Source organism: Eutrema salsugineum, unplaced genomic scaffold (genome assembly GCF_000478725.1).
Source record: "Eutrema salsugineum unplaced genomic scaffold, Eutsalg1_0 scaffold_22, whole genome shotgun sequence".
Lineage (NCBI taxonomy): Eukaryota > Viridiplantae > Streptophyta > Magnoliopsida > Brassicales > Brassicaceae > Eutrema > Eutrema salsugineum.
In genome coordinates, this window is record NW_006256812.1 from 719,645 (window position 1) to 746,116 (window position 26,472).

The window sequence follows — 26,472 nt, forward strand, 5'->3', positions numbered from 1 at the left end:
AGTGCGCGAAAAGGTACAGGGCCGTTTCTATTTGGGCCGTCTTATATTTGCACACACATACACTAAAACTGGTATATATATATATATATCTCTTAAGATTAATTGGTACCAAATTTTTAATCTTTTACGATCCCCTCCACCTTGTTTGTTAGAAACCCTGGATCGGTCAGGCGCTGCTTCATATATAAGATCCTCTGCAGGCGATAAAATTATGGAGAGATCTCAAGGCAATTCCCCAAAATGTTTAACATTTATTCTTTTTCTCTTTTGTTGAATAGTAGTAATTAGAGAGATTTTGGATTCGATTTTTCTTTCAGATCGTCTCGACTCTGATAGGGATGGGATCAGTGAAACGGAGTCAAATTCGAGTGTTTCATGTCCATCACAGTGTGGAACCAGGAGTCGTGAAGGTCAGATCGAGTTGTATTCCATGCAATTATATGCTTCTTTTTAATAAACATTCGATCATATGTGCTTTTGATTGGATCTCTTCTCATACTGTTTTTCATGAATAACTTGAAACACGTGTGTCATTTGCTCCGATTTTCTAAATCGTGCGAGCCTGAGTATCTTGTTAAACAAAATCAACCAGGATTCGTATTATGTATTTCCTGACGTTTTAAGATTTGAAGTTTTCTTTCCTTTCATTAAATTGTGCCTATTCTGTCCAAAGACTTTTTGATTTATAAATCTGATTTTTGCAGTTATCAATGGTCGGTGCGATAGATGCTTATCAGACTCTTCTCCTGTAGTAGTCACCACACTCATGTGCTCTCACAAATTCTGTGGTTCGATCTATAATCATCTTCAATTAATTTCATGTTCAAATTGTGTTGATTTTATAATTGCCAAATCTAATTTGTTTTTTCGTCTTAGGGAAATGTTTCATATGCATCTGGTCATACCAGAAGCTTGGAGAACCTTGTATTTGTCCGATTGATGGAGAAAGGTTGATATGGTTACGTCCTGATAGTCCTTACGTGCCTCAGGATATTAATGCCCTCGTCCGCATTTATAATCGTTATTACAATCCAAAGACTTCCCCGGTAAACTCTCTTTTCTTTTTTTTTTTCTTTTGTCTTTCATAAGTTTATAGTTTATCTTGTTTTGAAGGATATGAAAATTGCATTCATATTTATTTTTTCTTACGGTCTCTGGTTACTAACATTTTTTTGTGTGTTTTTTTTTACCTGAAAAATTACTACATGGCTCAGGCAAGACTTGGTAATTTCTTATTCACTTTTTTTTTTTAATTGTGTTTTTTTTCATCTTCGTTGTAGCTAACTCTCTAAGTTTTTGTAGAGCGCAATTTGACATGGCTTTACTATTTGGATACTGCTATTGTTCTCGCTGGTGCAATCGCGTACTGCATCAAGCTTTCTTAGACTCATAGTGGTGGACGATAGTGGTTCCTCCTTATTTCAGGCTCTTAGTTTATCATGATAATGTGTTATCATGCTTTTCTGTTTTATGATTGTCTTTCGTTCTGACATTGTATCCATGCTTTTTTCTCCATGTAAGACGAACTATATATATATATATATTTCCCTTTGGTTCATACGAGTGAAATTACCTGAAATGACACAAAAAATACAATTATACTAAAACAATTCACCCAAAATCAGGTTTACTAAAACAACACAACTTTTAGCAAATTATGACCTTGAATTGATACGTTGACTTCAACTTTCTTATTTTGTTGATTTGAACCGATTATCTATCCATCTATCGGGTAAAACCGACGTTTACTAGCGATTTCTCTTGTCGTGCGTTTCAATCGTTTTAGCTGGTCAAACGTGTTGTTTGGTCATTAGGATCGAATGACAATTATACCCCTGTTAGACGTAGTCCTTAGAATGACAACTATACCCTTCGTTAAACGCTGTGGTAGTGACGCACCTTTGAGTCATATATCGTCTCCACTAAAAAACAGACGGCAAAAGTCTCTTCTCTCTCTCTCTCTCTCCTTTGATTCTCCGTTCTCGATCAACGACGACGACCACCACCGCTCGTTCGGTCTACCGGTGAACAAAATTCCTTTTTCGATTAGAATCGGTTAATTTTCCGCCGATCTTATCAGAATGAGTAACGAGCTCCTCGACATCGATCCTATCGACCTCCAATTCCCTTGTAAGCTTATACATCCGAATTTTAAATTATTGTCGCATGCCTCCCTTCTTCTAGATCTACCTTTTCCGGTTAGCTTAATTTGTGTTATTGGTTGTTGTAGTTGAATTGAAGAAGCAGATCTCTTGTTCTCTGTATTTGGCTAACAAGACCGACAATTATGTGGCCTTCAAGGTGAATTACTTGGAGAATTGTTTCGATTTTCTCTATATCTTGGAGTTTTTGTTTACAGATGCTCAATTTTTTTTAGGTTAAAACGACGAATCCAAAGAAGTATTGCGTCAGGCCTAATACTGGAGTTGTTCTTCCGAGATCATCTTCTGAAGTTCTAGGTTTGTCTCTTGCTCTTCCCTTCGTAATAGATCGTTTTCTCTGCTATTGCAAAATCGCCAGATGGAGAATTTACCAGTTTTTGGGGATTACGAGTTTGACTGATGCCGGTCTTTTTGTCTTGGAATTAGTGACCATGCAAGCGCAAAAGGAAGCTCCGGCTGATATGCAGTGCAAGGACAAGTTCTTGCTTCAATGTGTAGTGGCTAGTCCCGGAGCCACGGCCAGGGAAGTCACTCCTGAGATGGTATTGATACTGTTCTAACGGGATTTAAACATTGGATCTGATCATTTCTGAGTATTTTTGGCGAATTGGTTCTGGTTACTTAACACAGTGTTTTCTTATCTGATGAACACTGCAGTTTAGCAAGGAGGCGGGGCATCGTGTTGAGGAGACTAAATTGAGAGTTGTCTATGTTGATCCACCCCGACCACCATCACCGGTTCGTGAAGGATCGGAAGAGGGCTCTTCACCAAGAGCTTCCGTCTCGGACAATGGGAATGCTCCTGATTTTACTGCTGTAAGTAACAGTATAGACCTCAGCTTAATTAGCCAAGAAAGTAGAAACCTATAGGTAGAAGTGGGGGATATAGTAGGCGTTTCCTTTGGTGATTTTGTTGATTTTTCTTGTTTGATTTTATTAGGTTCCAAGATTTAGCGTTGACAGGCTTGAACCTCAGGATAACTCATCTGAGGTATTTCAATAACCCCTCTGATCTTTTATCTATTGTTTTCATGATGCTGCGTTACCTTTGCATCAGAAAGAGTGCAACTGCATTAGGATTATACCATTACACGACCTACATTGGTTTACCATTCAAACCTATGGATCTAAAAGGTCTTTCTGGAGCTGTTATTCCTTTTTTTGTGTAATTCAGATCATTCCAGTTATTTGCAATTCAATGGCTCGCTTATTGTACAAGCTTGTAATAGCTCTCAGCCTGCTGCTCCACGGGAATTTCTAGAACATATCAGGCTCTTTATTAAACGGTTTTATCTGCTGTTGTTTTATCGCATTACTAAGTAGTTTATGAATTGGTCTTAGCTGCAACTGACCTACCTGGCTATAGTGATTGGAACAAATTACCATGGAAATTGGGTGACAGGATTGGTCGTTCTGTTACATCTGAATTTTTTATGTCGGTTGTGTGATTTCAGGCCAGAGCTCTCATCACAAGGCTCACCGAGGAAAGAACTCTGCGGTTCAACTGAACAACAAACTTCAGCAAGAATTGGTAAGAAGCTTTTTTCATCTGATCCTTATATTTTTGAACTAATCCTCTCTGTAATTTTCGCAAGCCCTTTCTTAGCTAGTAGTTTACCTGATATCTGAGAAGCAGCCATTTTCTTGTTTTTTATTTTTTAACTAGTACCAAGATTTTAGCTCATCATTTGCGTTGGCCTTTAATTATGTTTGTTTTATTGGCTTCTCTACTTATTCCGTCATTTGAGATATTATGAGATCGATTGCTCCTAGGATATCTCCACTGGTAGAGAAGAAACGTGTACCAATTAAAAAAAACCGCAAACAAGTCTGTATATTGCATTGGCCTTTTCCAATGGCCAATCAAGTCCGTATATTCAACAATCTTCGATTACATGTTCCATTTTTGCCAAACACGAAACTCTCTAATATCAAAAACATGTGAACTTGCAGGAGCAGTTGAAGCGTGAAAGCAAGAGAAGTCAGAGTGGTGGTGGAATCCCGTTCATGTACGTTCTTCTGGTGGGACTTATCGGTCTAATCTTGGGATACATTATGAAGAGGACATGATCGCGTTGAATAAATATTCCTCAACCCACAACAAGTCTCAAAAGTGGCTTCGGCAAAACTCAAAAGACATGAAAAGAAAAAAGTTGTGTCAGAAGGACATCTTTTAGTCTGTCTTATCGTCGTCACTCACCGTTTGTTGAATCTTGAAGTTGGTGCGTTAGAGGATTGTATTACGTTTTTCGTAAGACTTAGAATTTTCACCCTCCAAAAAAAAACCTTTTTTTTTACTTTTGAACTTCTGTAATCCGAAAGACATTTGTTTCATTGTGTGTTCCCCCTCCACTAAACTCGTCTTTGCTTTCTTTAGTTATAGAAATAAACATTTTCATCGAATAAAAAAATGGGAGAGCTGATTTGGAGGGGTACTAACCCAACCGCTAATTTTACCTCGTACTTCGTCCGAGTTACTACAATACAAAACTCGCCGACAAATTCAGCTATTCACACACACACACACACACTCCGACATGATGATTCAGAGATTGCGAATTTCAGAAAGAATATATTTCCTTTTTGCCCTTGTTCGGGCTAATTTTCGTGTGTCTTAGAGAAAGCAAGCAATGGCGTCTTTTGTTGATGTCTGTAGGTATAATAAGCCTGTGCCCGTTTCATCATCGACTTGTCTCCCCTATGTATGCCCGTGCCGTATATCCACCAGGAAAACCCTAATTCTCCCCCCTTTCTCCCAATATTCGAGCCTACGTTTTGCCGGTGATACCACACCATTATTTCGTTCCCGCCTTGGCCGGATTCCTCTGAAACGGCGATTCCTCACGGCCGTTGCTCGAGCTGAAACAGACCAGCTTGGTGATGACAACTCAAAGGTAGTAACTTTATGCTTCTTTCTTTCTCCTCGAATCTTTCAGCTTTAGAAGAAGCAAGTCGGCATTGAATGAGAGAGATAAAGAGAGAGTCAATTTTCAGCTTAATTAAGAAATGGCTTCGTGGTGTTTAGGGATGGGAATTTCTTATTGATCATTGTCTAATTCAGTGAGCCCTCGCTGATTAGCCAATCTCTTTTTAGGGAGTTGATGGAAGAATCCATGACTTGCAAAATGTGGAAGATAAGCAGAAGAAAGCAAGCCAGCTTAAGAAAAGAGTGATCTTTGGTATTGGCATTGGCTTACCTGTTGGAGGTGTTGTGTTAGCTGGAGGATGGGTTTTCACAGTAGCCTTAGCAGCTTCTGTTTTTATCGGTTCTCGTGAATATTTCGAGCTCGTTAGAAGTAGAGGCATAGCTAAAGGAATGACACCTCCTCCACGATATGTATCTCGAGTTTGCTCGGTTATATGCTCCCTTATGCCCATCCTTACATTGTAAGTTCCGTTAAAACACAATCTCAGAGCTTTTTTGTTGTTATCCATTTTTTGACTCCTCTCCCTAAACAGATTTTACAATCGAAATTCTCTCTTAGGTACTTTGGTAACATTGATATATCGGTGACGTGCGCAGCATTTGTGGTCGCAATGGCATTGTTAGTACAGAGAGGAAACCCACGTTTTTCTCAGCTGAGTAGTACAATGTTTGGGTTGTTTTACTGTGGTTATCTCCCTTGTTTCTGGGTTAAGCTTCGTTGTGGTTTATCTGCTCCTGCGCTCAACACTGGCAAGCTCTCGCCTTTTCTCCTCCATTATATTTCAAACAATAGCTGTTGGCTTTCTCTTCCTTTATATGTCCTTTTGACCAGTTTTTTTCTACTTTCTAATTATAGGAATTGGAAGAACATGGCCAGTTCTTCTTGGTGGTCAAGCTCACTGGACTGTTGGACTTGTGGCAACATTGATTTCATTCAGCGGTGTGATTGCGACAGACACATTTGCTTTTCTCGGCGGCAAGGTAAACGCCTTAACGGATAAGCTTTTTTTTTTTTTCCTTAGCTAAAACCGTTTTGAAGTTGAATTAACAATAGAAAAAGTGCAGGCTTTTGGTAGGACACCTCTTACTAGTATTAGTCCCAAAAAGACGTGGGAAGGGACTTTTGCAGGACTTGTTGGTTGTATAGTCATTACCATTCTACTCTCTAAATCTCTGTGCTGGCCTCAATCTCTGTTCAGGTACTCAGATTTATTGTTCGATTGAAACTCTGTTTCGTATCATCTTTCTGTTGGTGAATGGGTTTGTTTTTCTCTTTTGTTTCCTCAGCTCCATAGCTTTTGGGTTTCTTAACTTCTTTGGATCGGTATTTGGTGATCTTACTGAATCAATGATCAAACGTGATGCCGGCGTCAAAGACTCTGGTTCACTTATCCCTGGACATGGTAAAATCGCCCCTAACCGATACATAGATCAAACGTCCCTTCTTCTCACTCGTGCCACCTCTAACCTCTTTTTCATGCTGCAGGTGGAATATTGGATAGAGTCGATAGTTACATTTTCACGGGCGCATTAGCTTACTCATTCATCAAAACATCCCTAAGACTTTACGGAGTTTGATGATGTACCGAAAACACCATAGCTTCAAGAAACTTACAAGCGGTTCCATGGTAAGCGTTTTGCGGTAAAAAAAGAAAACTCGCAATATAGCTGTGAAAAGACTGGTGCTGTGCTCAGTTTTGTTGCATTTGAGAGATGCAGAAGACTTGTAGAAGGTGAAAACAGAGCCTGGATCATTGAAACCAGTAGGTTGCTTCTTGGTTCGATGTAACAACTGGTTTGCGTTTGGTTTATGTTTTATTTATGTTTGTTGGTAGACACGAGGTCAGTCTTTAGAGAAAATTTGGTATTCACGGGAATCTTATATATTCGTCTTTTTTACTTTTAGTTAAATTATTATAACCATTATAAGAACTCTTTATTCTGATGATAATTTGTGAAAATTAACTAAGTAATAAATTATGACCTTATTAGATTACTCTTAAATTATTACATGATCAATGCCGAATTGCAGTTATATATATATATATGTTTGTTTGTTTTATAAGACGCATGATTTTTTGTTGGTTTATTGTTATATTTTCTTTAGTTAATTTGACTCCTTTCTTATCAAATGGATAAAATTAAAAACTAAGAAGAGGTCTTCAGAAAAGAAACTGACAAAATAAGACTAAAATTATGTGGGGTTGATAAAGAATGCGTTGTTCCCAAGCAGACTTTTTTATAAATGAGTGAAAAAAAGGTAGATTAATTTATTTATAAAGAACCAAAAGAAAACAATATACTAATAAAGAGAAAAAAAAAAAAGACGAAGAAATGATTGGGAAGACGAAGACATTGGTGGAGAGAGCATCAGCCTAAGATTTTGTATTTATCAAAGTTTATTCCTTTCTTATGAATTGTCACACAAAAAAATGGTAAACTCTAACCACATCAATATCAATAATTGAAACTATGGAAAACACATTATATACCTATTAAAATCATGTCTTTTACGAATTTAGTTTAGTTGGGGATGAGATTCTTACTTATGCTACATGTATTGTTTTTTTAGATTCACTTTCGGACAAGTGGATTAATCCGCAGTTAACCTACCACTAAATAAATAAAAAAAAATCGATAAATTTGGCATTTCTTAATGTTGTAATCTTGGTAAGGTCGTTACTATATAGGTCGTAACCAGGTTTTGTAATAGCTTACCAAGAAGAAGAGCTTGCTTTTGTAAATTTTCCTTTTCATTAGAAAATTCAAGTTATTTCATTCCTAGTCTCATTGATTCGAAATCATTTATAGGTAATACAACAAACATCAGTAACACTTTACAAGCATGGGGCTTTAACCATTAGAGAATTTATAACTTTTTTTATGCAAATTCGAATTTAAGGTATTCTTTGTTTAATTACATTGATTCTCTTAAAAGAATGAATTTCCTTTCTGAAATTTAATATTAAATTTATAGTAATAACAATCTCAAAATCTCCTAACATTAAGCACGTAGGTGTGCATGAACCGGTGTTTCTTAATTAATTTGCAAAGTATAATTATGAAGCTTTCTTTGGCAGTCACGGAGACAAAAGTGTCTGTTGTCGGTTTGGCTCCATGTTAATTTTACGTTATTATATTTCTAGTTTAAATTCTCATATCTTATTGATGACGTCTTTTTAGTTTTAAAGCTGTAAGTAAAGCTGATGCTTTTTATATTGTCAAAAGCTGATAATTCGAAATTAGGCAACCAAAACAAAAACATTTCATACAAAGTAACATGCAAACCTCGATCCGCTACTAGAGGTGTCACAACGAAAATTTTCAATATTAAATAACTAAATAGCTTCTCTCTTTTTTTTTTCCCTTCGTTTCTTGCTGTTCTATTAAAAATTAATTAAAACATGACTTTCGAAAGGTCGTTCAGGTTTTTGAAATTTTGTTCGCAATAAAACAAAGATTAAAATATTATTAGCAGGAAAAATTTTAACATTGTTTTTGGTTTTCAAATTAACCGCACCTAAAACAAACCTTGATCGAGTGTTTTAATAGCTAGGTAAGATGCTAGTGGATTAGATATAGATGTAAACAAAGATGACAATAATTGATATAAATAGATATGAAGGGTTAATAAATACATTATTGTTTTCGTTTTGTAATCCAGCCATTCTGTAAAATTACACGTTTTTAGCCACTATGGGCTACGGCCATAGTTAAGAAATGATTTAATTTCTTCACCGACGTCATAAGACTATATCGATATTAGTTTAATGAAGCGGTTGGTCGCTAATCAAGACTGTCCAACTTAGTTAACATATAAAAAAAAACTAAAAAAGTTCTTTAAAAACTGAGATTATACAATACTATCAAGCACCAATGACTTTAGGAGCATGTGATTTCACGAACAAAAGTCGTATTACAATAATGAACATGTATATTTTTAAAAGCTAAAAGCTTAGGAATACATTGACGGGGCTCTACATGTTTAATCCTTGCACTAATATAAGCAAATTGTACGCAAATTAAAGTCCTAACCTTTTTTATGATAGAAAAAAGAAAACTTTTTCATGGCCAGGTATTAAAAGAAAGCTGTTAGGGACCCGAGACGATTAAACAAACATTCAACCTTGGAAGCTCCAAAAACCAAATGATGAAACCAATTAGCTCCACTTTTTGGTTGTAAAATTTAATACTCTATAGAAATGTGTTAGAACAGTATCTTGCATGTACCGTGACTCCGTGAGTATTTCACTTATTCCTTAGTCATTCTAAAGACAATATAAAATGTAATGTAATAATGTATGTACTTAACACTAGAATAGGCTCTTAAAGCAGAAGTCCCCGAAGTCTATTTTTTCAAGTAAATAATTAGAGCGAAACCAAGATTAAATCGGTCCAAATTAGACTGTTTATACACTTCAACTCGAATTGCATAGACTCTGAAGATCCTTAAAAAAAAGATTAATAATTTACCCGATGTGATAACCATATCTCTTTTAAAATTTCTGTTTGTGGATAAGAGATGTAAGCATATAAACTCAAAAAGGGCATAACAGAAGGAGATTTTGATTATATATCCTTACTTCCTTAAAATGTTAACAACACAGTCGAAACTAAGAACAGCATAACAACATAAAGAAGATTAAAATCATTAAGTAGAGAAACAGAGAAATCAACATGCAAGATTTGGTTTCTTCTAACATTTCCAAGCAGAGACAGTAACAAGTTCTTTCCTTTGCCAACACATGACAAGCGAAGACTGTCTTTTCTCAACGTGAAACCCTCTCACCGGATTCCTCTGCAACAAACACTCCGCCTGAGCCTCCGCCGTCTGACTCAAACTCGCCGGAGAAAACCCACATTGTGTAAACAAGCTTCTCCACGGCGGCGATCTTTCAATCCAACGGTGTCGTTTCACCAGCAGCTTCTCGATCGAAGGCTGCACCCAAAACCTCTCGATGCTCGAATCGTCTTGGTTTTGATTGGCATCGAGAGACTCGAGCAGAGTTGTGTGGTACTGAAGCGCGTGGATCACGGCGTTCGGAAACGGCGCGTCGTTACGGTCACATCCTCTGTCCGAGCAAACGACGACGTTTGGAGAGATTTGTTTGATGAAACGAAGGATTAACGGAAGGTAACCGGAGACGACGGACTTGATTGGGAGATTCACTGCGATCGCTTCTTTGTCCGACGAACGGAGAGAGATAGGCCAATAAGCTGGGTTTAGAAGAAGCTCGAGGCTTAATAGCTCGATTTCGAACGGAATCTTGACTTCTCCGGCGAAACTTCTGAGATTCTCCTCTGTGAATCGAAGCTCGAATTCGTCGGAGACTGTTGAAGGAGGTGGAGCAAAGACGGTAATTTTCAGAGATGCTCTGTTTCTTCTTCTTCCTCCTCCTCCGGAAGCTAGTTCTTGCATTAAAGACGACCATTGTCCTCCGTATCCGACATCGAAATCGATAATGTGGATCCTTTCAAACCCTAATTCGTCGTTGCAGGCCTCGAGAATCGATTGATTGGCTGTGAAGTTGACGAATTGTAGAAACGGCGAGGTTTCAGAGAAGGATCTGTAAGCGGCGATGCGGAGGATCAGATTCTCCGGCGTGATTAACGGTGGTGAAGCGTCGTGGATGAGTGAAAGGAGAGCTTCGGCGATGTGAGAAGCCGCTCTTTGAAACGGAGGTTTGTTGGTGTAGTTGTTACTGTTGAGATGGTGATTGAGCCGCGCCAATATCCCTTGCGCGAGAACGGTGTGGTCGCCGTTGTTGTTGTTTCCGGTGGTTCCGATTAGCTCGGCCGCATTGAACAGCTGCTCGATGATGACTGACTGGTCATCGCCGGCCATTACCGGCGGCGGAATCGGAACCGGAACCAGAGCCGCCGCGGAGGAAGAAGAAGACGGGATTTGTTGATGCTGGTGAAACTGAAACGGAAACTGAAACTGTTGCTGACGACGAACGAGAAACGGGTCGTGACCCGGATCTGGATCCGAGAAGGGGAAAACCGGTTGGTGAGATCCGGAATTAAACCGTTTAGCGGGTGGAGTTGACGGAGGATTAGAGAACAAGCAAGGATTTTGATTTTGATTTGGACTTGGATTGATCAACGCTGCTGGATTCGCAGCTTGCTCTTGAAACGGGAAGCTACAGGATAACAAAGGATTCGAATTTTCGCTCGCCGGGACGGACCCGGATCCGAATCCGAAACCCGGGTCAAAAACACCGAAACCAGAACCCGGGTCCATGATTAGCCTCAAGATGCTCTGTTCTTGACCAGGGGAAGAAGCAGAGAGACCTCCGTCAAGATCATCAAGACCCATTTGACTACATTTATCATCACCGGCGGTTGCGGTGGCGGTGACGACACCACCGCCGTGAGAGGAAGACAGCGTCGTGGTGGTGGTGGTTGAAGAGTGAGAAGCGAGAGGACTGGGACTCCTTAAAGCGTCGAGAACAGACGTCGGCTCCGGTAAACCACCACCGACAACATAACCAAGATCTTCTTCTTCTGCTTCTTCTCTACCGATTCCGGTTTTGTCTTGATTAAACCAGATTTTCTGAGAGTCTGAATAGAAAGATGGAACACCAAACACCCCCTCCCCTTGAAATCTTTCAAAGGATAAGGGCATGGCCTCAAACACAGTAATTTAAAAAAAAAACCCTAGAGAGAGAGATCTAAGAACAGAAAGACAACAAAAGAAGAAGAGAGAGAGATGTTGTGTTCAGAGGTTAAATGTACGGAAGAAAGAAAACACATGCAAAGCTCAAAACTTGTAATTGGCGCCCCAACTTTCTTTCTTTCTTTTATTTTTCTTCCGAAAATCACTTTTCTTTTCTTTTCTTTCCTTTTTCCTCTCTGATGCTGTTATATGGATGCGTGCAATATATAAAAAGTGGTCTTCATCAATGCGAAGCTCTCTCTCTAAATCTTCTCTTTTTCTATTTAATAAGGGAATTTTTTTTTTTTTTTTGCTTCTCGTCCTCTATGTGTGGCTTGTGTCTGTAGATGTACTTATCTACATATGTACCGTGTTCTTGTGCCATCATTGTCGAGTCTCTTCGCAAACTCCAGCGCGTGACTCTACTCTCCCCCATTATACATTGGCCTCTCTCTCTTTTCGTCACTACATTTGTCTTACTCTTTGATTTTTGGTCATAAGCTTTCAAATTTTTATTTTTTTGTTTTGTTTTAGAATGTTGCCTTCTATAGACTATAGTGTTATAGTATAATTCATTCACTCCTCCTACTTTCAAGTGGGTTAAATAGTGGGGGCTCGACGGAAAAAAAGAGAGAATTCGATTGATTTTTCTTTATATATAGTTCTCCTTGTATTCATTGCTATAATCTTTATTTATTTTATTAATCGATTGATTTTTCTTTATACATGTAAAACAAAATGCCAAATGATTTTTGCCAACATACATACGATGATCGGAAAGAAAATTGAAAATTGGAAAACTTTATACGAAAAGATTACAATATGTGTTTTAAACAAGAAAAAAAAATAATCAAATGTTTTCCCATTTTCGCGTATTTTATGATACTTTTTCAAAAATAATGAAACCGAAAAAGAAGCGCGTAAAAATATCATTGATCTGAAAGACTGTAACTGTATTTTTTTATTTAAAAAATAAATAAAACATCTTACATATGCCGAGGAGGCAGAGCAAAAAGACGAAACTGACGCAGATGGTTCATTACTATTTATTTACCAGAATTCCCAAGTTTACCCTCTTAGATTCGAGAAAACAAAGCAGATGAGTGAGGGATATTACGGTAATTCAAGGGGAAACAACTCTGGCAGGTGGCTTTGGGCCTTGTTTTCGAAACTGAATCTGACGGACCGGTGCTCTATTTGAGTGTCTCTCTGTGTGGCTTTTTGAAGATTTTTTGAAAACATCGAGACAAACTCTTTCAACGGTTGAGATTCTTTGGGTAGCTAAAGATCCTGTGGCTGTATATTATGTTGTTGGAAGTCTTCTTCATCCTTTTTGTATTTTTCTTTTTTAATTAATACATCCTAACTACAAAATCTAAGATGGTGGTGGTATCAATTACTTTAACTCGTGATTTAAAAACTCAAATCTTTTTTCATTTTTTTTTTTGTAAAGAACTCAAAGTTGTTAATGGTAACATGTGTTAGTTAAATAACTAACATATTTTATTGGGACTTTATGTCCACTCGTTTTGTTATGCAGTTATGCGGATGCATATTTTGGAAATTATTTACAATCGTATTTGTAATCATTTTTGTTAAAGCTTTCGTAATCAGATTTGTGTGTTTTTTATTCATTTAAGTTTATTAGTTTTAAGGATATACCCATATTGCGTGAAACCATAGCATGCCATGCCAGCATGGTCTTTTTTGAAATAAATCGACCATTTGTAATATCAATTTATATGATTTCAAACGATAATTTAATATATTAGTTCTGGTCTGCAAATGACAATGCTATGCTAAAAAAACTTCAATCTACTGTTTAAATAACATACATTTAAATATTAAGTCGTTAACTATTATGTCAACATTGTCTAGCGTTAATAATACAGCTAAACAATTATAAAATCGATGGAAGTACAAAACAAAAACATAGAAAACTATTTACATTAGGTATAAGATAAGACACTAAACAACTGTGTTGGAAACCAAACTTATTTATTTTTGTGTTGCCAATATATATAAATCAATTTAATCGCACGGTCCTAATATGTTGTTCACCATTTCTATGAAAATTCACCTCGATTAAGTAACATGGATCACGCTAATATATTCTTTATTTTATTTTTAAAAACACTAAACAACCATAGCACACAACAAAATATAATAACATTATTGATAATTTAATAAAGTAATAACCAAGTAATTAAAATAATAAGTGGAGTAAATGAAAATCAAGTAAAGAGATGTGCAGCTGGATTTCCAAGACAAGATTGAAAGTTTTGGTTGCTTGTGTATGAATGTAAAGTAGACATGCTTATTATGTTATTATCATGTATCAGAAGTGCATTAAGAAAAGAAAACCACAAATTTATAGTATACTGAACCAGCAAAAAATCAGAGATTTAAAAACAAATTATTATTGAGCATTGTCATTATGAGAGACATGGTTTATTTCCCAAGACAAACCACAAACCTCCATGTGAGTTTCCACCACTATTGTAACTCTGCCTTAAAACAAAATATGTATCGCATTAAATTATATTTCCTGCCTTTTTGTTATTTTTAGAATACAAATTACCAACTTGCTTATTCAATCTTTAGGGGTGATGACTAGCTGAAGAAGGGACACCACTAACGTGCCACTTGTGTAGAAGATTCACGCATACACATATATATAATAAGTTTATATTTCTTATAAATCTATATTTTAAAGTTAAAATTGTTAACAAGTTTTTTTAGACCCAATCTTACCTTAGGGGCGTTTGCGCTGAGTTACATTGTACATCGATAATGAAATTCTAATTGTATAATTTCGTCGTAGTTTTAATATTCGTGATGGAATATGATTAGTAAATTGAGATGAACATGGCATATATATTTATATCGATGTTTTTTTATATGTTTATGGTAGAAAATTTATTTGAATCTTAACAATAACAATGTGTTTTACCACACAAAAAAATAATATAGGAAATAACAAATACAGAAATACAATAACGGTCTCTTTTGTTAAGACAGGGATTAACACAAACAACACGAGATAATCATCGATCAATACGTGAACAAAGCTTAATTATTATTGCTAAAATCTAGGGATAGTTGAAATATAAAATAATACGATGCACTATTACACACATTCTCCATTAATCATTTGGTAATTAAGAAGTGTTCTTATTATATAGTTGTCATTTGTCAAATATATATAATCATGTACCTTAACATCTAAAGATTTGGGAGGTTATGAAAAAAACATATAAACCAAAAAAAGTTGAATATCTCGGAGCATTATGGTGGTAGAGAGCAGCCGAATTTACAGAGTTTGTTTGTAACGAATAACTCGATAAGATAAGAAGATCTATTATAGAAGACAACTAAATGCTGTTTTTGAATGATCCAAGTGAGTGAATAGCCAGGAGGAACAGAACAAAAGGATTTGTATGATTGTATCAAAGTATCAATACATCGAGTCAAACGTTGACAATTTTTTTCGAAAGAGTGGTGCATGAGGAAGTAGCATATCGGGCATGGGCTTCTTAGATTCTGTCTTATCAAACCTTCATAAACCAACGACATATAGACCCATTTAGTATTCAATATTGGTCCGTTAAAGCTCAGTAATCCGAATTATGCAATCTTATCCTAAAACAACAATCCGAATTATATATTCGAGGTCATAGTGACGGAGAGGCGTGGAAAAGGCCAATCCAGACGTGCCATCCACTAACTTCTTCCGGAAGCTGGAAGGATTCCGATATGTTTTGTTCTCAATTATATACAAACAAGAACATTAATCTTTGATTTGGGCCGTTAAAGCTCGGTAATCCGTATTATACTTACGTAGTAGTATTATTGATTTATAGGCTTCTCAGAGAGCCAAGTTTAAAAACTTAAGGAATTGTACTTTCATCCTGTTACATTAAGATATATATATATATATATATATATATATATAAAAAAAACTCTAGTGATACTGAAAGATCATCAATAGTAGAACCTAACGGAATATGGACCGATGCAATGTAAGATAAATATCTTATCAACAACGTATAATGGATCCCATCTTGATGCTGAAAACTGATACATACCACCCAGAGAGACACTCTGGCTCGACAATGTCGTCGAAACAAAGAGTGTGGAACCCTTACATAATTACAGTAACAAACAAACAAGACAAAATTCTTGTCTTTTCCCCCTTTAAGATATATTTTTAAAAAACCCCCAAAATTAGTCTAATCAATGCCATGGACTCAAGTTGCAAAAGCCAACTAGCTGGATAGATTTGTTTCTTACTCGAATTTTCTTTACAACCATTCACATCACATGTTTTTTTACCTCATCTCTTTGTATGTTCTACTAAGTCACTAACTTCTTCTATATAAACCATGTACTTTCTTTCCTTCACATTCATCTCAAAACATTCCTAAAAGTTTCTATGGCTCGAAAGGCTCTTGCAGTTACAGCTCTTCTTCTCACACTTAATCTTCTATTCTTCACTTTTGTAACTTCCACAAAATGTCCACCAACTACACCTAAACCCCCCAAAAAACCCACATCCCCAAAGAAGGACCCGGCAGTCAAACCCACTTGCCCTACCGACACACTTAAGCTCGGTGTTTGCGCAGACCTATTGGGCTTAGTTAATGTTGTTGCTGGTTCTCCACCAAAGACTCCTTGTTGTGCACTTCTAAAAGGTCTTGCTAATCTTGAAGCTGCGGTTTGTCTCTGTACCGCTCTTAAAGCCAATGTCTTGGGGATTAATCTCAATGTTCCCGTTGATCTAAGCTTGCTATTGAACTACTGCGGCAAGAAACTTCCTTATGGCTTCCAATGTGCTTGAAGATTTTGAGATTTAAAAAAAGGGAAATCTCTTTGGTTTGCTTTGTTCTGTTAGTTTCTACTATATATTGTCTATCTATTGTTTTTGTGAGAAAAAAAAAGGCAAAACTCCAACCTTTGTTCTTTTCATATTGAGTTTATGTGTTTATATGTGGATTAAATTTGTTAATGAAAAACCTTTTAATATGTATTTTCTGAATCTTTGTCCAAGATTTTCGACCTTTCATCCAGTTATTATTATTATTTTTTAATTATTCAAGGATTCCCTTAGTAGATTTTGAGAAACCCCCATAAAACACAAGAAATCGACCTTTGTGATGACTCGAGAGCTCTTTTCCATAAAGTTGCGTTCAGTTATAACAAAGATTGAAGACAGAGACATATCCACATTGCAAAAAAGAAAGAAAAGGATCACCATACGCTCTCTATTTTCTTCCTTCATCTTGCTTTAGTGCTTCTCTTTGCGATAGAGGGTCTCCACGTGGTCTCCCTCTGTGTAATTATTATCCAACCCAACATGGCCCCATATGGCCCTACAAGTCGAGATCGACATGGACCACCTTTAGACCATGTCCATCAGGAGTTTATATGAAGTTCATGGCACAGGTTTTCAGGTAAAAACGTTTTGAAATAAATGAAAAAAATATCATTTTTGGTGAATCGATTCATCCGGAAGAGTTTGATGATACCGTTTCTAACCACGTGTAAGCTTCTAATTGGGTATTGTGTTTCTCGGACAAATTTTTTTTTCTCGACCATATCATTTTTTCATCTCACACGACTATCTCTCTACTCGACGATTTTCAATTTTTGGTCGAATTCGATTCATCATCATCTCCTTCCACCATTTGCGATCCTTCCTTCATCGGTATAGTTTCTCTCTCTCTCTCTCTCTCTCTCTCTCTCTCTCTCTCTCAATTTCATCTGTTTCCTCCTCGTTCGTTGCTTGGAGACATATGATTTCGAATTTTTGGGTTTCTGTTAATGGAAATGAATGATTTCAAATTTTTGGGTTTCTGTTGATGGAGATTTTAATTCAACTTAATGGGGATTGGGTTGTTTTAATTCCTTAGTGCAGCGATGCTCAGACTCGAACGCATTGATTAGAGCTTGAGCTTTTGTCATTCCTGAGGTTTTCTCTACCTCAAACTACTTTGTAGATCCCGCAAACTCTTACCACACATGTCTAGACTGATACATTAACTGGACTCTTAGTTCATTCAGATCCTAGAAACAATGATATGCATTGCTAAAGTCATACACTCTCTTTCAGTTTCTGCAGGTCTCTAGTGATTTCTACAACGCTGCATTACCTGAGATATCAGATTTCTTGGCCTCAGTCTGCCGATCATATGATTTGCCTCTCAGTGCGTTTCGACAATCGATTCCGCTTGCTTTGTCCTCGACGAACAGAGCAATGATTTTCTGAAAGCATGCTCTGTCACCATCTTCAGTACTTCATCGTTAAGATGATCCAAAGAGCGATCAAAAATGACATCAAGTTAAGTGGAAAGCCAGTTTAAGAGCTCTGAAGAACAGGTTTTGTTGTGAACCAACTAGGACGAGAAGAGTTTTTTTATTTGCACCATTTTCTTGTTCTGGCTTTATCTTGTCTGGAATTTATGGAGATTTGTTCAAAGAAAATATTACCTTTTTCTGGTTAAATGAAAATGAAATGGTTGCTTCTGTTTCCCATACAAAAGTAAAAAAACTAAATGTTCATTTACAATTACATGTTTTACTTTCTCTTAGTCTTCGCTTTTTGCTTTGACATGTCAAGTGTTTGTTGTTTTGTTACTCTGTCTCCGACTAACCAAGCAGCATACTTGTGTGATTACATAAACACAGATCAACATGAGAACAGAACCGAACACAAACACTCTAAACAAGACCAGCTCTTCAACAGGAGACATAACCGCCAAATACACACAATCTCGTATAAGAACAATCCATCCCAATCCTTCCACTGCATTTTTTATCACCACAACTTTTATTCTTTCTAAATTCTAAATGTTGTATGTTTTTAATTTCAAGTAATGAATTGTAATTTTGTTTTATAAGAAATGTGTTTAAATTTATTACCAAAATTAAAAATTTCAAATTTAAATTTTTTTTTTTTTTTTTTGGTGAACTCCATTTTGAGGTTCACCAATGGAACCTAAAAATTGACACAGGTTCTTCCAAAAATTCAAAACCCAAAAATAATAATATTATAGTTTGGTGAACCCCTAAAAATAATAATAATAAGAGGAGTTCACTAATGTACATGCTCAAGTCTTATTATTCCCACATAATACGTCGCTGAAGAAATTGTATGGTCCGATAAATATAAGGTTACGAAACGCTGCATCTTTCTTGGATTCTTCTTTTGGCTCTCTGAATTCGAATTAGTTTCTCCGCTCGATTGTTTTCTCTCTTTCTCTCCCTCTTTCGACGACCAAGCTTTTGCTTTATAAGAAGTCGTCAAGTAATGTACAGTATGGTATGGTAATGGGAAAATGAAATCGCCGGAGACTAAACAATAAACTTCTGCCAGGCAAATTTCACTATCAGATTCTGAAATTCCGTGCATAGAAGAGAATGGTAAGGATTTTGTCATCATTGTTTCTTCACGATCAATGCCCACCAATTGCAATGGAAATCACTAATTAGAGTCTTAGACATTAACGACACCGTATCATCTACCCACCTAAGTTACGACACGGAAAGTGGGCACTAGTATTAATGGGCCGATTTCTAGTTAGGCCTGATAACGTATATAGTCACTTGATCCGATTACTGTTGTTTGTAATCATGAGTCTCAAACTCTCAATTATGACTTTTTTTCTTCCACCGACCAAATTTCTTGTGTTAGATCAGAAGATTAACGTACTACGGTAATTGGGTGAACCTCCTTATTAATTTAGTTTAGGGTTACTGTAAAGTCATTTATGTCCCATTTGCTACTTAAAGATAAATCCGTCACCGGATTAGTTTCGATTAGTTCAGATGTAATCCGAGTTAAATTAACCTCTGACGTTAGACTAGATTATGATTACGAATTTGATTTTACAAAACAAAACTATCTAACATATATTTTTGTTTTTTATTCATGACTAGATTATTCTAAGTAATCTTTATGCTCTGCCAATAGATTATCTTTTTAATAATTTATGGATGTTGAGATTAAAAAATGCTATTCTAGGAACGACGGTAGATTCATGCTGAAAGTTAGACGATTTTTTTTTGTTGGTTGTCATATTACGATTACATAAATCAAAATTGCCCTACTATCATTATTAGGATCATTGTAAAACCACTGGACCAACAAAACTAAACCATAGATTGCTAAATATATTTTATCCAGATACGATTTTATTCTACATTTTTGCTTTCTTTTTCAAAAAAATAATAATATAAAACTGTTGTGCGTTATAAACGAAACTTTAGATTCAAGCTAAATTTTACTTGGGATGCTTATATAACGTAGCAAATGTCTAATTTTAAACTTCTGTATCGAAAAACATAAAGCGTTCTGCTATATATTAATGAGTTATATTAGTACAAATGAAAACTAACATAATAAGCCTCATTAATTAGCAAGATTTTGATTACAACAACAGAAGAAGACGCATGCATACATATAATATATATAAGTTCAAGAAAGAAAGATAAACCCAACTTTTGGACCAACATAAACCCTAGGAATTAGGATTTCAATTTCGCATATACTTGTCGATTATAGTCATCTTCAATAAGGAGACACACCAACGTTAGCCGCAGGAGCGTAGAATCCTTCTTTCATCACCATATTATCATCTCCCTCCTGTACACCAATTTTTAAGGTATGATTAAAACAAATTGATATTCGTGGACCGAAAAAAAATTTTATCCGATAAAAACAAATAAAGTACGAACTTCTTAAAGAAATTGATCCGATAAAAACAAATAAAGTACGAACTTCTTAAAGATATTTGTAACATTATTTTAAAGATGTAAGGTATGTCGACAGATTAGGGTTTACCTGTTGGGGCATGTTGGTTTTCTTCACGGGTTGATTGTCTGGCACGAGCCCGAAGTGTATGTGGGGGAAGTGGGCCCACTACATTACACATAAACAACATACGTACAAGACACATATCAACTTGTGTTATAACCTGACAAAACTCTCTACTCCTAATCACAGCTATATATGTCTTTCTAAGACCTGACATCTATACAGATATATATGAGTACGCATGCGAGTGTATATATATACATTGAGAAATTAAACCCTAGTTTCCGTTCCGCCTCCAATCTAACCAAGGTTTTGATTTTAAAATATCAAGGACTAATTTGTCTAGTAAAGGAAACAACAGAACCCTGGAAATCGATAATACCAAGTGCCTTCATTGAGAATCTTCTAGACGTTGAATTTACAATCAAGCTGGCATTTTATTGTATAATATGATATATATACATAGACCTTGTGTATGTTATACATATATTTGCGCACACAAAAGAAAAAAACATAGATCTCGTGTATGTATATGGATTTACCAATGGATAATTAGACTCTTGGTTATTATCTAATTTAACCAATGGATATAACGACTTAATATGTATTTTAGGGATAAGAAGATTAAGGTTCTTACATTCTTGGCAGCAGCACTAAAGGCTTCTCTGTGGCTTATATCAGGATTACCAGCTTTGATACGTTGGATCTCCTCCCTACAAGAAAGACGTGACAAGGATTTACATTAATGATATACGATTATAGAATATGAATGGTGAATTTATATAATAATAAAGTTGTTTAAAACTCACTTAATAAATCGGTTATATGCGGATGGGACTCTCTGTCTTTTCTCTGGAGCTGGCAATGGCAAAATTCAACGGCAAAGACAAAGCGAAAAAACAAAAACTCAGACAGAAAGAGACAAACACTCATTAAAACTACTTTCATTGTCTTCTTTCTTTCTCTCTCTCTCACACACACACAAACACAACCTCTCTCTAACTCATCATCACTTCATCATTTTTTTTAAGACAACCCCATCTTCTAACATCTTACATAGATTCGTTCTCTCTAGATTTCCGGGGGATCCATGAATCTATCTCCCCTTTTCTTTTATTTTTACTCTTTAAATGTTACAAGAGCTAAAAGCCATCCATTTATATATATATACAATCAAGACATACAAAATGTCATTGATCGATGAATATGTTAACATATACAAAAACTATATCTCTTAACTTTCTTTTCTATGCATAATTCATTTTTGCTAGAGTTTGAAACAAGATACAGTGACGGTTAAATAAGAACAGCAATGCATGTCTCAATGGCGATTCATAATCACTAGCAAATTATAAATATGCAAAGAAGTAAAAAAAAAAAAAAAAAAAAAGAAATGAGAAGGAAAATATTATCTTACGGCGGTTAACGGTTGGTGCTTTAGGCATCTCATGTTGTTGATGAAGATCCATGAAAGATGGTATGTCATTCATATTAGGATGTTGATTCATCATCATCATATTCATGTTTGACGGTGCATCTCTCAGCTCCTCCTTCAATAACATTTAATATCCTTAAGGCTTGAGATATATACCAGAAAGGCAGAAACCCATTATATAAGATTATGTATGTATTTAAACCATTTTTACTACCAGAAGATTCTGGGGACTCATGTAAGAGTGAGGACCAAGCTGGAGCTGGAGCTGGTTGGAAGCTGGGAGAACAACGGGTCTCATGTTCACAGAAAGAAGATTGGTACAGCAACCACATCGGACGGTTACGGTCTTGAACAAGCTTGTGTAAGGAACACTAACCTATAAAAACACAAGAGAAACAGTCAAAAACAAAGCCCCCCAATTATATATAGATCATGAAAAGGAGGAGAGGAGCAAAAAATAGGTCAAGTGTTTATTATTTACCGCAAGAATGGTTTCGCAAAATTTGCATTGGACATAGCAGAGATGTTCGCAGAGATGTTCGGAAGGAGAGAGATGCTCTGGTGAAAAAACAGCTGAGGAAGGAGAAGACATAGACATTTTTTGTAAGAAGAAGAAAAGAGGCTTTGAAGTTGGAAGCTGATCTTTTTTTGGGAGTGTTTGGGGATTTGATTGATTGATGGGTATTTGACTGATCAGAGGATTCTTGATAAGGAGAAAATAAAAAACCCCACCATGATCTGATCTTCTTGATTGTTGGGTTGCTGTGTATTTTATACCACAAAGGAAGATATAGAGAGAGAAAGGATGAGAGGAGGGAGAAGGGAAAAGGAGATATTAATGGTTAAAAAAAAAGGTCAGAGGGTAAAAAACAACAAAGTCTCTTAACTCTAGCTCTAGGTCGTCTTCTAATAATGCTTTGGTTTAATATTCCGAATGCATTAAATACTAAAGCTAGACAATATCTATATAAATTTTTAAGCTAAGGGTAGACGATAATAAATTATTAGGGTATATATTTGTTCTGGACAACAATTTATTAATGTATATAATGCCCTGAATTAAAGATACATAGTTTCAAAGTATTTTCTTTTCCGGCTTCCTGTTGTTAAACTTATTAATTATTAGTGGGTATTAATTTGTGTTTTATCCAATAGAAAGTAATCTGTTAAAAAACTCTCCGATGAGTTGTATAAATATATCATTGATAACGATAGAACTAATTGATCAGTAGTCCGAAATAAACGATGCTTAGTGCAGAGCCGGAAAAACAAGCTCAACGAAAGCTAAATTGTATGAAAATAAAAACTTGACAATTTAGGTTACATTTATTTCAATTCTGCAAATGAAATAAAAATTTTAATGAATAAATTTGTTTGTCTGATAAAATTAGCCGTGCACTTAAAATTAAAGTATAAGAAAAAAAAAAATCCAAAGCAAACACTGATAACTGGGCGTGGTCGTTTTAAACAACATGCGTATTATTTTCACTACACCAAGTTTTTATCTGCACCGCGTTAATATAAAGTGAGAGTAAGTGCAATTTATACTTTGTCACCATTCATACTTTTTTGGTTTTACTTTTTTTTTCGCGTACTGTACCTCAATCGAAGTCTAATCTTTGATCATTGGATCTAAACATCATACATTATTGGACAGCTTTAATTTTCAAAATTACTAAATAATGTGATGAGAGTTATTATTAAATCAAAGTTGTCAATATCCTATATTAGAAATTTGGTTGACCATACGGTCTCAATCTTTGCTAAAACGTATCTATTAATCATACTAATTTATTGTACTTTTGATATCTGTGATGGCATAGTGGTCATAAGAAGACAAGATTGATGACAAAACCGTTTAAGGATGTGATCGCCTCAAGACGGACTTTTATTCCTTTATCTGAATCAGTTTCAAACTTAATTAATTTTACAACGAAATTTTGTGTTTTACAATTGAAAGAATATTCACTGACCCCAATTAAAAGAACATTTCACTGAATTACATTTTTAGTTTATTATACTCAAGAAATGGCATTTATGTATCTATATAATAGAAAATCCAAAACTTTGTTTGGTGTGACCAAAAAAACTCATGACAAGTCTATCCAAACTAGAATTTTAAATTTACAGCTACCATGTCGACCATTTTTTTTTCTCATTCAAATTTTATATTATAAATTTTATTTACATATAAATATTTGGAACAAAAACAAAACTAACTCTAAAAAAAATGTTAAGTTCTATTACGGATCATGTCCAAATGTATATGTGGGCATTTTCTCTTCATAACCGGGGTGAATTTCGTGTAAAAGCGCATGCTAAATATCTATAAAACTCGAGTATTCTTATAACTCAAGACGTCTTTACTAACAAAGCGAAATTCTGAATAAATTTAATGTTGGGGAGATTCGTTCTTGTACAAAAGGACGAACCTCTGCAATATATGCGAGCTTTGACTTTGATGATCAAGATGGCGATGATCGCTAAACTACAAACCACTTAATTATTCTTCACAATTTAAATCCAACGAGTAAGGTGTATAGTATGAACAAGGGACGATTCAGGTATCAGAGAAGATTCACGAGCTTAGGTTGCACGTGATGATATGTACACATGTAATGTAATGTGGTGTGTTTGTGAGTAAGTGAAGAAACGAAGATGAATACTTAGAAAATACTTATTGAAGAGTAAAGTTAATACGTTGCTATGGAATTCGCACTTCCCGATGGAGAGAGAGAGAGAGAGGGGCGGCAGAGGTGGGGGGGGGGGGGGGAAGAAAGGGACGTGTGCATGGGAGTGATTAAGCGTCGCCTCATTCACCCGTTGTTGTCATTCCTTAATTACCACTGCCATTACTTTTTTTCTTCTTTTCTCGTTTCTCTATACAATTCCTTTTTTTTTCTATTCCATTTTATTAAAATACTAATTTCAATCTCTGTCCTATCCCTAAACAATCTTATAGTGTGTTTTGTATGTATATATGTATGTAGAGAGAAACATGATGCTCCATTTTTATTGATTGGTTATCATTAGCTTTTTAGTCAATTATATGATTGTTTTCTTCCCTCATTTGAATATTGCGAATCATCCAAGTCTAGACTTTCCGTGAAAGTGAAAGTAATTTAATTCTATATATGTACTTAGAACTTTCGAGTAAATCGGCCCAATATATTATTATGTTTACATATAAGATAATTTTTTTATATGTCGTCTACCATACACACTATCAAATTTGAATCCAAATTTATGACGTAACAACAACACTAGTACAAATAAGTAGGTTACCATTCCGAGCAAGTACTTAATCAAGATATTATAAAAAGAGAAACAACTAATATATTGTATTGTTTTTAATGAAAGTTTTAAAAGCGGCATGTATATGTACGTATTTATAGAAGCACCATATTGGTGAAAGCCACGAGCAAAACTCCACACGTAATTAATTTCTAACCTCCATATGTTTGTTTCCGTATATTTCATTCTCTCTTTTTTTTTTAAAAAAAGTTTCATTCTCCATTTCAAGGATGTATGTCTACGAAAATATCTATGCATCTACTTGCAAAATGATGCTATTTACATTTTTTGTTGTTGTCCAACTATTGAAAGTAATTTATGTCAATGGAATTTGATCATATACTACGAATACGTACTAGCTAGTAGTCCCAAAAATTATGGAATTAGATTTACGTGTTTATCAATCGTATATAGATCGCGTAACTAACTGGCAATTTAAAATGTTTACTAATTATGCATGATAAAAAAATTGTATTATATAACTCACAATTGCAGTTGTATGTATAAACAGACGGAAAAACAAATGTTGAATTATGTTTTACATTTAACTACGTGAAGTACGTTTTTTTATTAGGGAATTAAACGATCGATATACTAGTTGATTGTAGTTTAACCCCAAAAAGGTTTATATTGGTTCGAGACCGGATATTAATTCTTTGTACTGATTAAATGTATACATTTAACCACTACAATTTTTTTCATATAATTTATTGGTTTTCAACCCATACACCTTGGTTACCCAAAAAGCATTTTATTACGTTAAGTTAGCATAACTTAAACACTACATAAGAAACAAATACCCAACTGATGCATATAATATCTGATTGCCTAAAAAGAACGTACGTAGGTGGTTGCATAGGTAAGGTCGACCTAAGAAAATAGTTTTTTTTTTGGGGAGTAATTAAGGCGTGTATAATTTTTGGCGGTAATGAAGGAAAAGTTGAAAATGTTGGTCTGATCATACTTTACTAGAAACGTATATATAATGTTAGGGTTAGCCCACACTTTTGTCGCAATTTGGGCGATGGGAGTTCAGAGATAGTACACACAAGTATGCGTATATATCTATTGGACTTTCATATATATATAAAATGTGTATGCATGCATGTGTGTACTGAGATCATATGTGACATTGACATATCCCTGTTCTTTTCTCTTCTGATTGGTTTATAAAGCTATTGC

The 26,472-nt window shown here is 35.4% G+C and overlaps 6 protein-coding genes across 6 annotated transcripts; 4 read left to right on the forward strand and 2 right to left on the reverse strand.

Moving 5' to 3' along the window:
- Window positions 1-139: 139 nt before the first annotated feature.
- LOC18015486 lies at window positions 140-1,511 on the forward strand. Its single transcript, XM_024155125.1, has 6 exons — window positions 140-227; window positions 318-410; window positions 705-788; window positions 877-1,046; window positions 1,215-1,224; window positions 1,303-1,511. Exons 1-6 carry the CDS (start codon window positions 212-214, stop codon window positions 1,383-1,385), a joined length of 456 nt encoding a protein of 151 aa, XP_024010893.1. The 5' UTR covers window positions 140-211; the 3' UTR covers window positions 1,386-1,511.
- A 389-nt stretch (window positions 1,512-1,900) lies between these two features.
- LOC18015487 (vesicle-associated protein 1-2) lies at window positions 1,901-4,538 on the forward strand. Its single transcript, XM_006397632.2, is given in 9 exon segments — window positions 1,901-2,130; window positions 2,231-2,301; window positions 2,378-2,459; window positions 2,589-2,704; window positions 2,820-2,978; window positions 3,103-3,153; window positions 3,617-3,650; window positions 3,653-3,693; window positions 4,116-4,538. Coding segments are annotated over 9 exon segments (720 nt in total). The 5' UTR covers window positions 1,901-2,081; the 3' UTR covers window positions 4,233-4,538.
- A 150-nt stretch (window positions 4,539-4,688) lies between these two features.
- Window positions 4,689-7,029, forward strand: LOC18015488 (phosphatidate cytidylyltransferase 4, chloroplastic). Its single transcript, XM_006397633.2, has 7 exons — window positions 4,689-5,056; window positions 5,257-5,549; window positions 5,648-5,838; window positions 5,945-6,069; window positions 6,154-6,287; window positions 6,376-6,491; window positions 6,575-7,029. The coding sequence occupies exons 1-7, from the start codon at window positions 4,793-4,795 to the stop codon at window positions 6,664-6,666; spliced, it is 1,215 nt and encodes a 404-aa protein (XP_006397696.1). The 5' UTR covers window positions 4,689-4,792; the 3' UTR covers window positions 6,667-7,029.
- Window positions 7,030-9,633: 2,604 nt separating this feature from the next.
- Window positions 9,634-12,006, reverse strand: LOC18015489 (scarecrow-like protein 27). The gene has a single exon (XM_006397634.2). It carries the CDS (start codon window positions 11,714-11,716, stop codon window positions 9,785-9,787), a length of 1,932 nt encoding a protein of 643 aa, XP_006397697.1. The 5' UTR covers window positions 11,717-12,006; the 3' UTR covers window positions 9,634-9,784.
- A 4,126-nt stretch (window positions 12,007-16,132) lies between these two features.
- Window positions 16,133-16,784, forward strand: LOC18015490 (14 kDa proline-rich protein DC2.15). The gene has a single exon (XM_024155050.1). The coding sequence runs from the start codon at window positions 16,182-16,184 to the stop codon at window positions 16,584-16,586; it is 405 nt and encodes a 134-aa protein (XP_024010818.1). The 5' UTR covers window positions 16,133-16,181; the 3' UTR covers window positions 16,587-16,784.
- A 3,313-nt stretch (window positions 16,785-20,097) lies between these two features.
- On the reverse strand, window positions 20,098-22,777 carry LOC18015491 (axial regulator YABBY 1; the record flags this gene model as incomplete). Its single annotated transcript, XM_006397636.2, has 7 exons — window positions 20,098-20,390; window positions 20,589-20,666; window positions 21,199-21,274; window positions 21,371-21,419; window positions 21,979-22,111; window positions 22,211-22,372; window positions 22,478-22,777. Coding segments are annotated over 7 exons (873 nt in total), but the record flags the coding sequence as incomplete, so codon positions are not given.
- Between the last annotated feature and the right edge of the window lie 3,695 nt (window positions 22,778-26,472).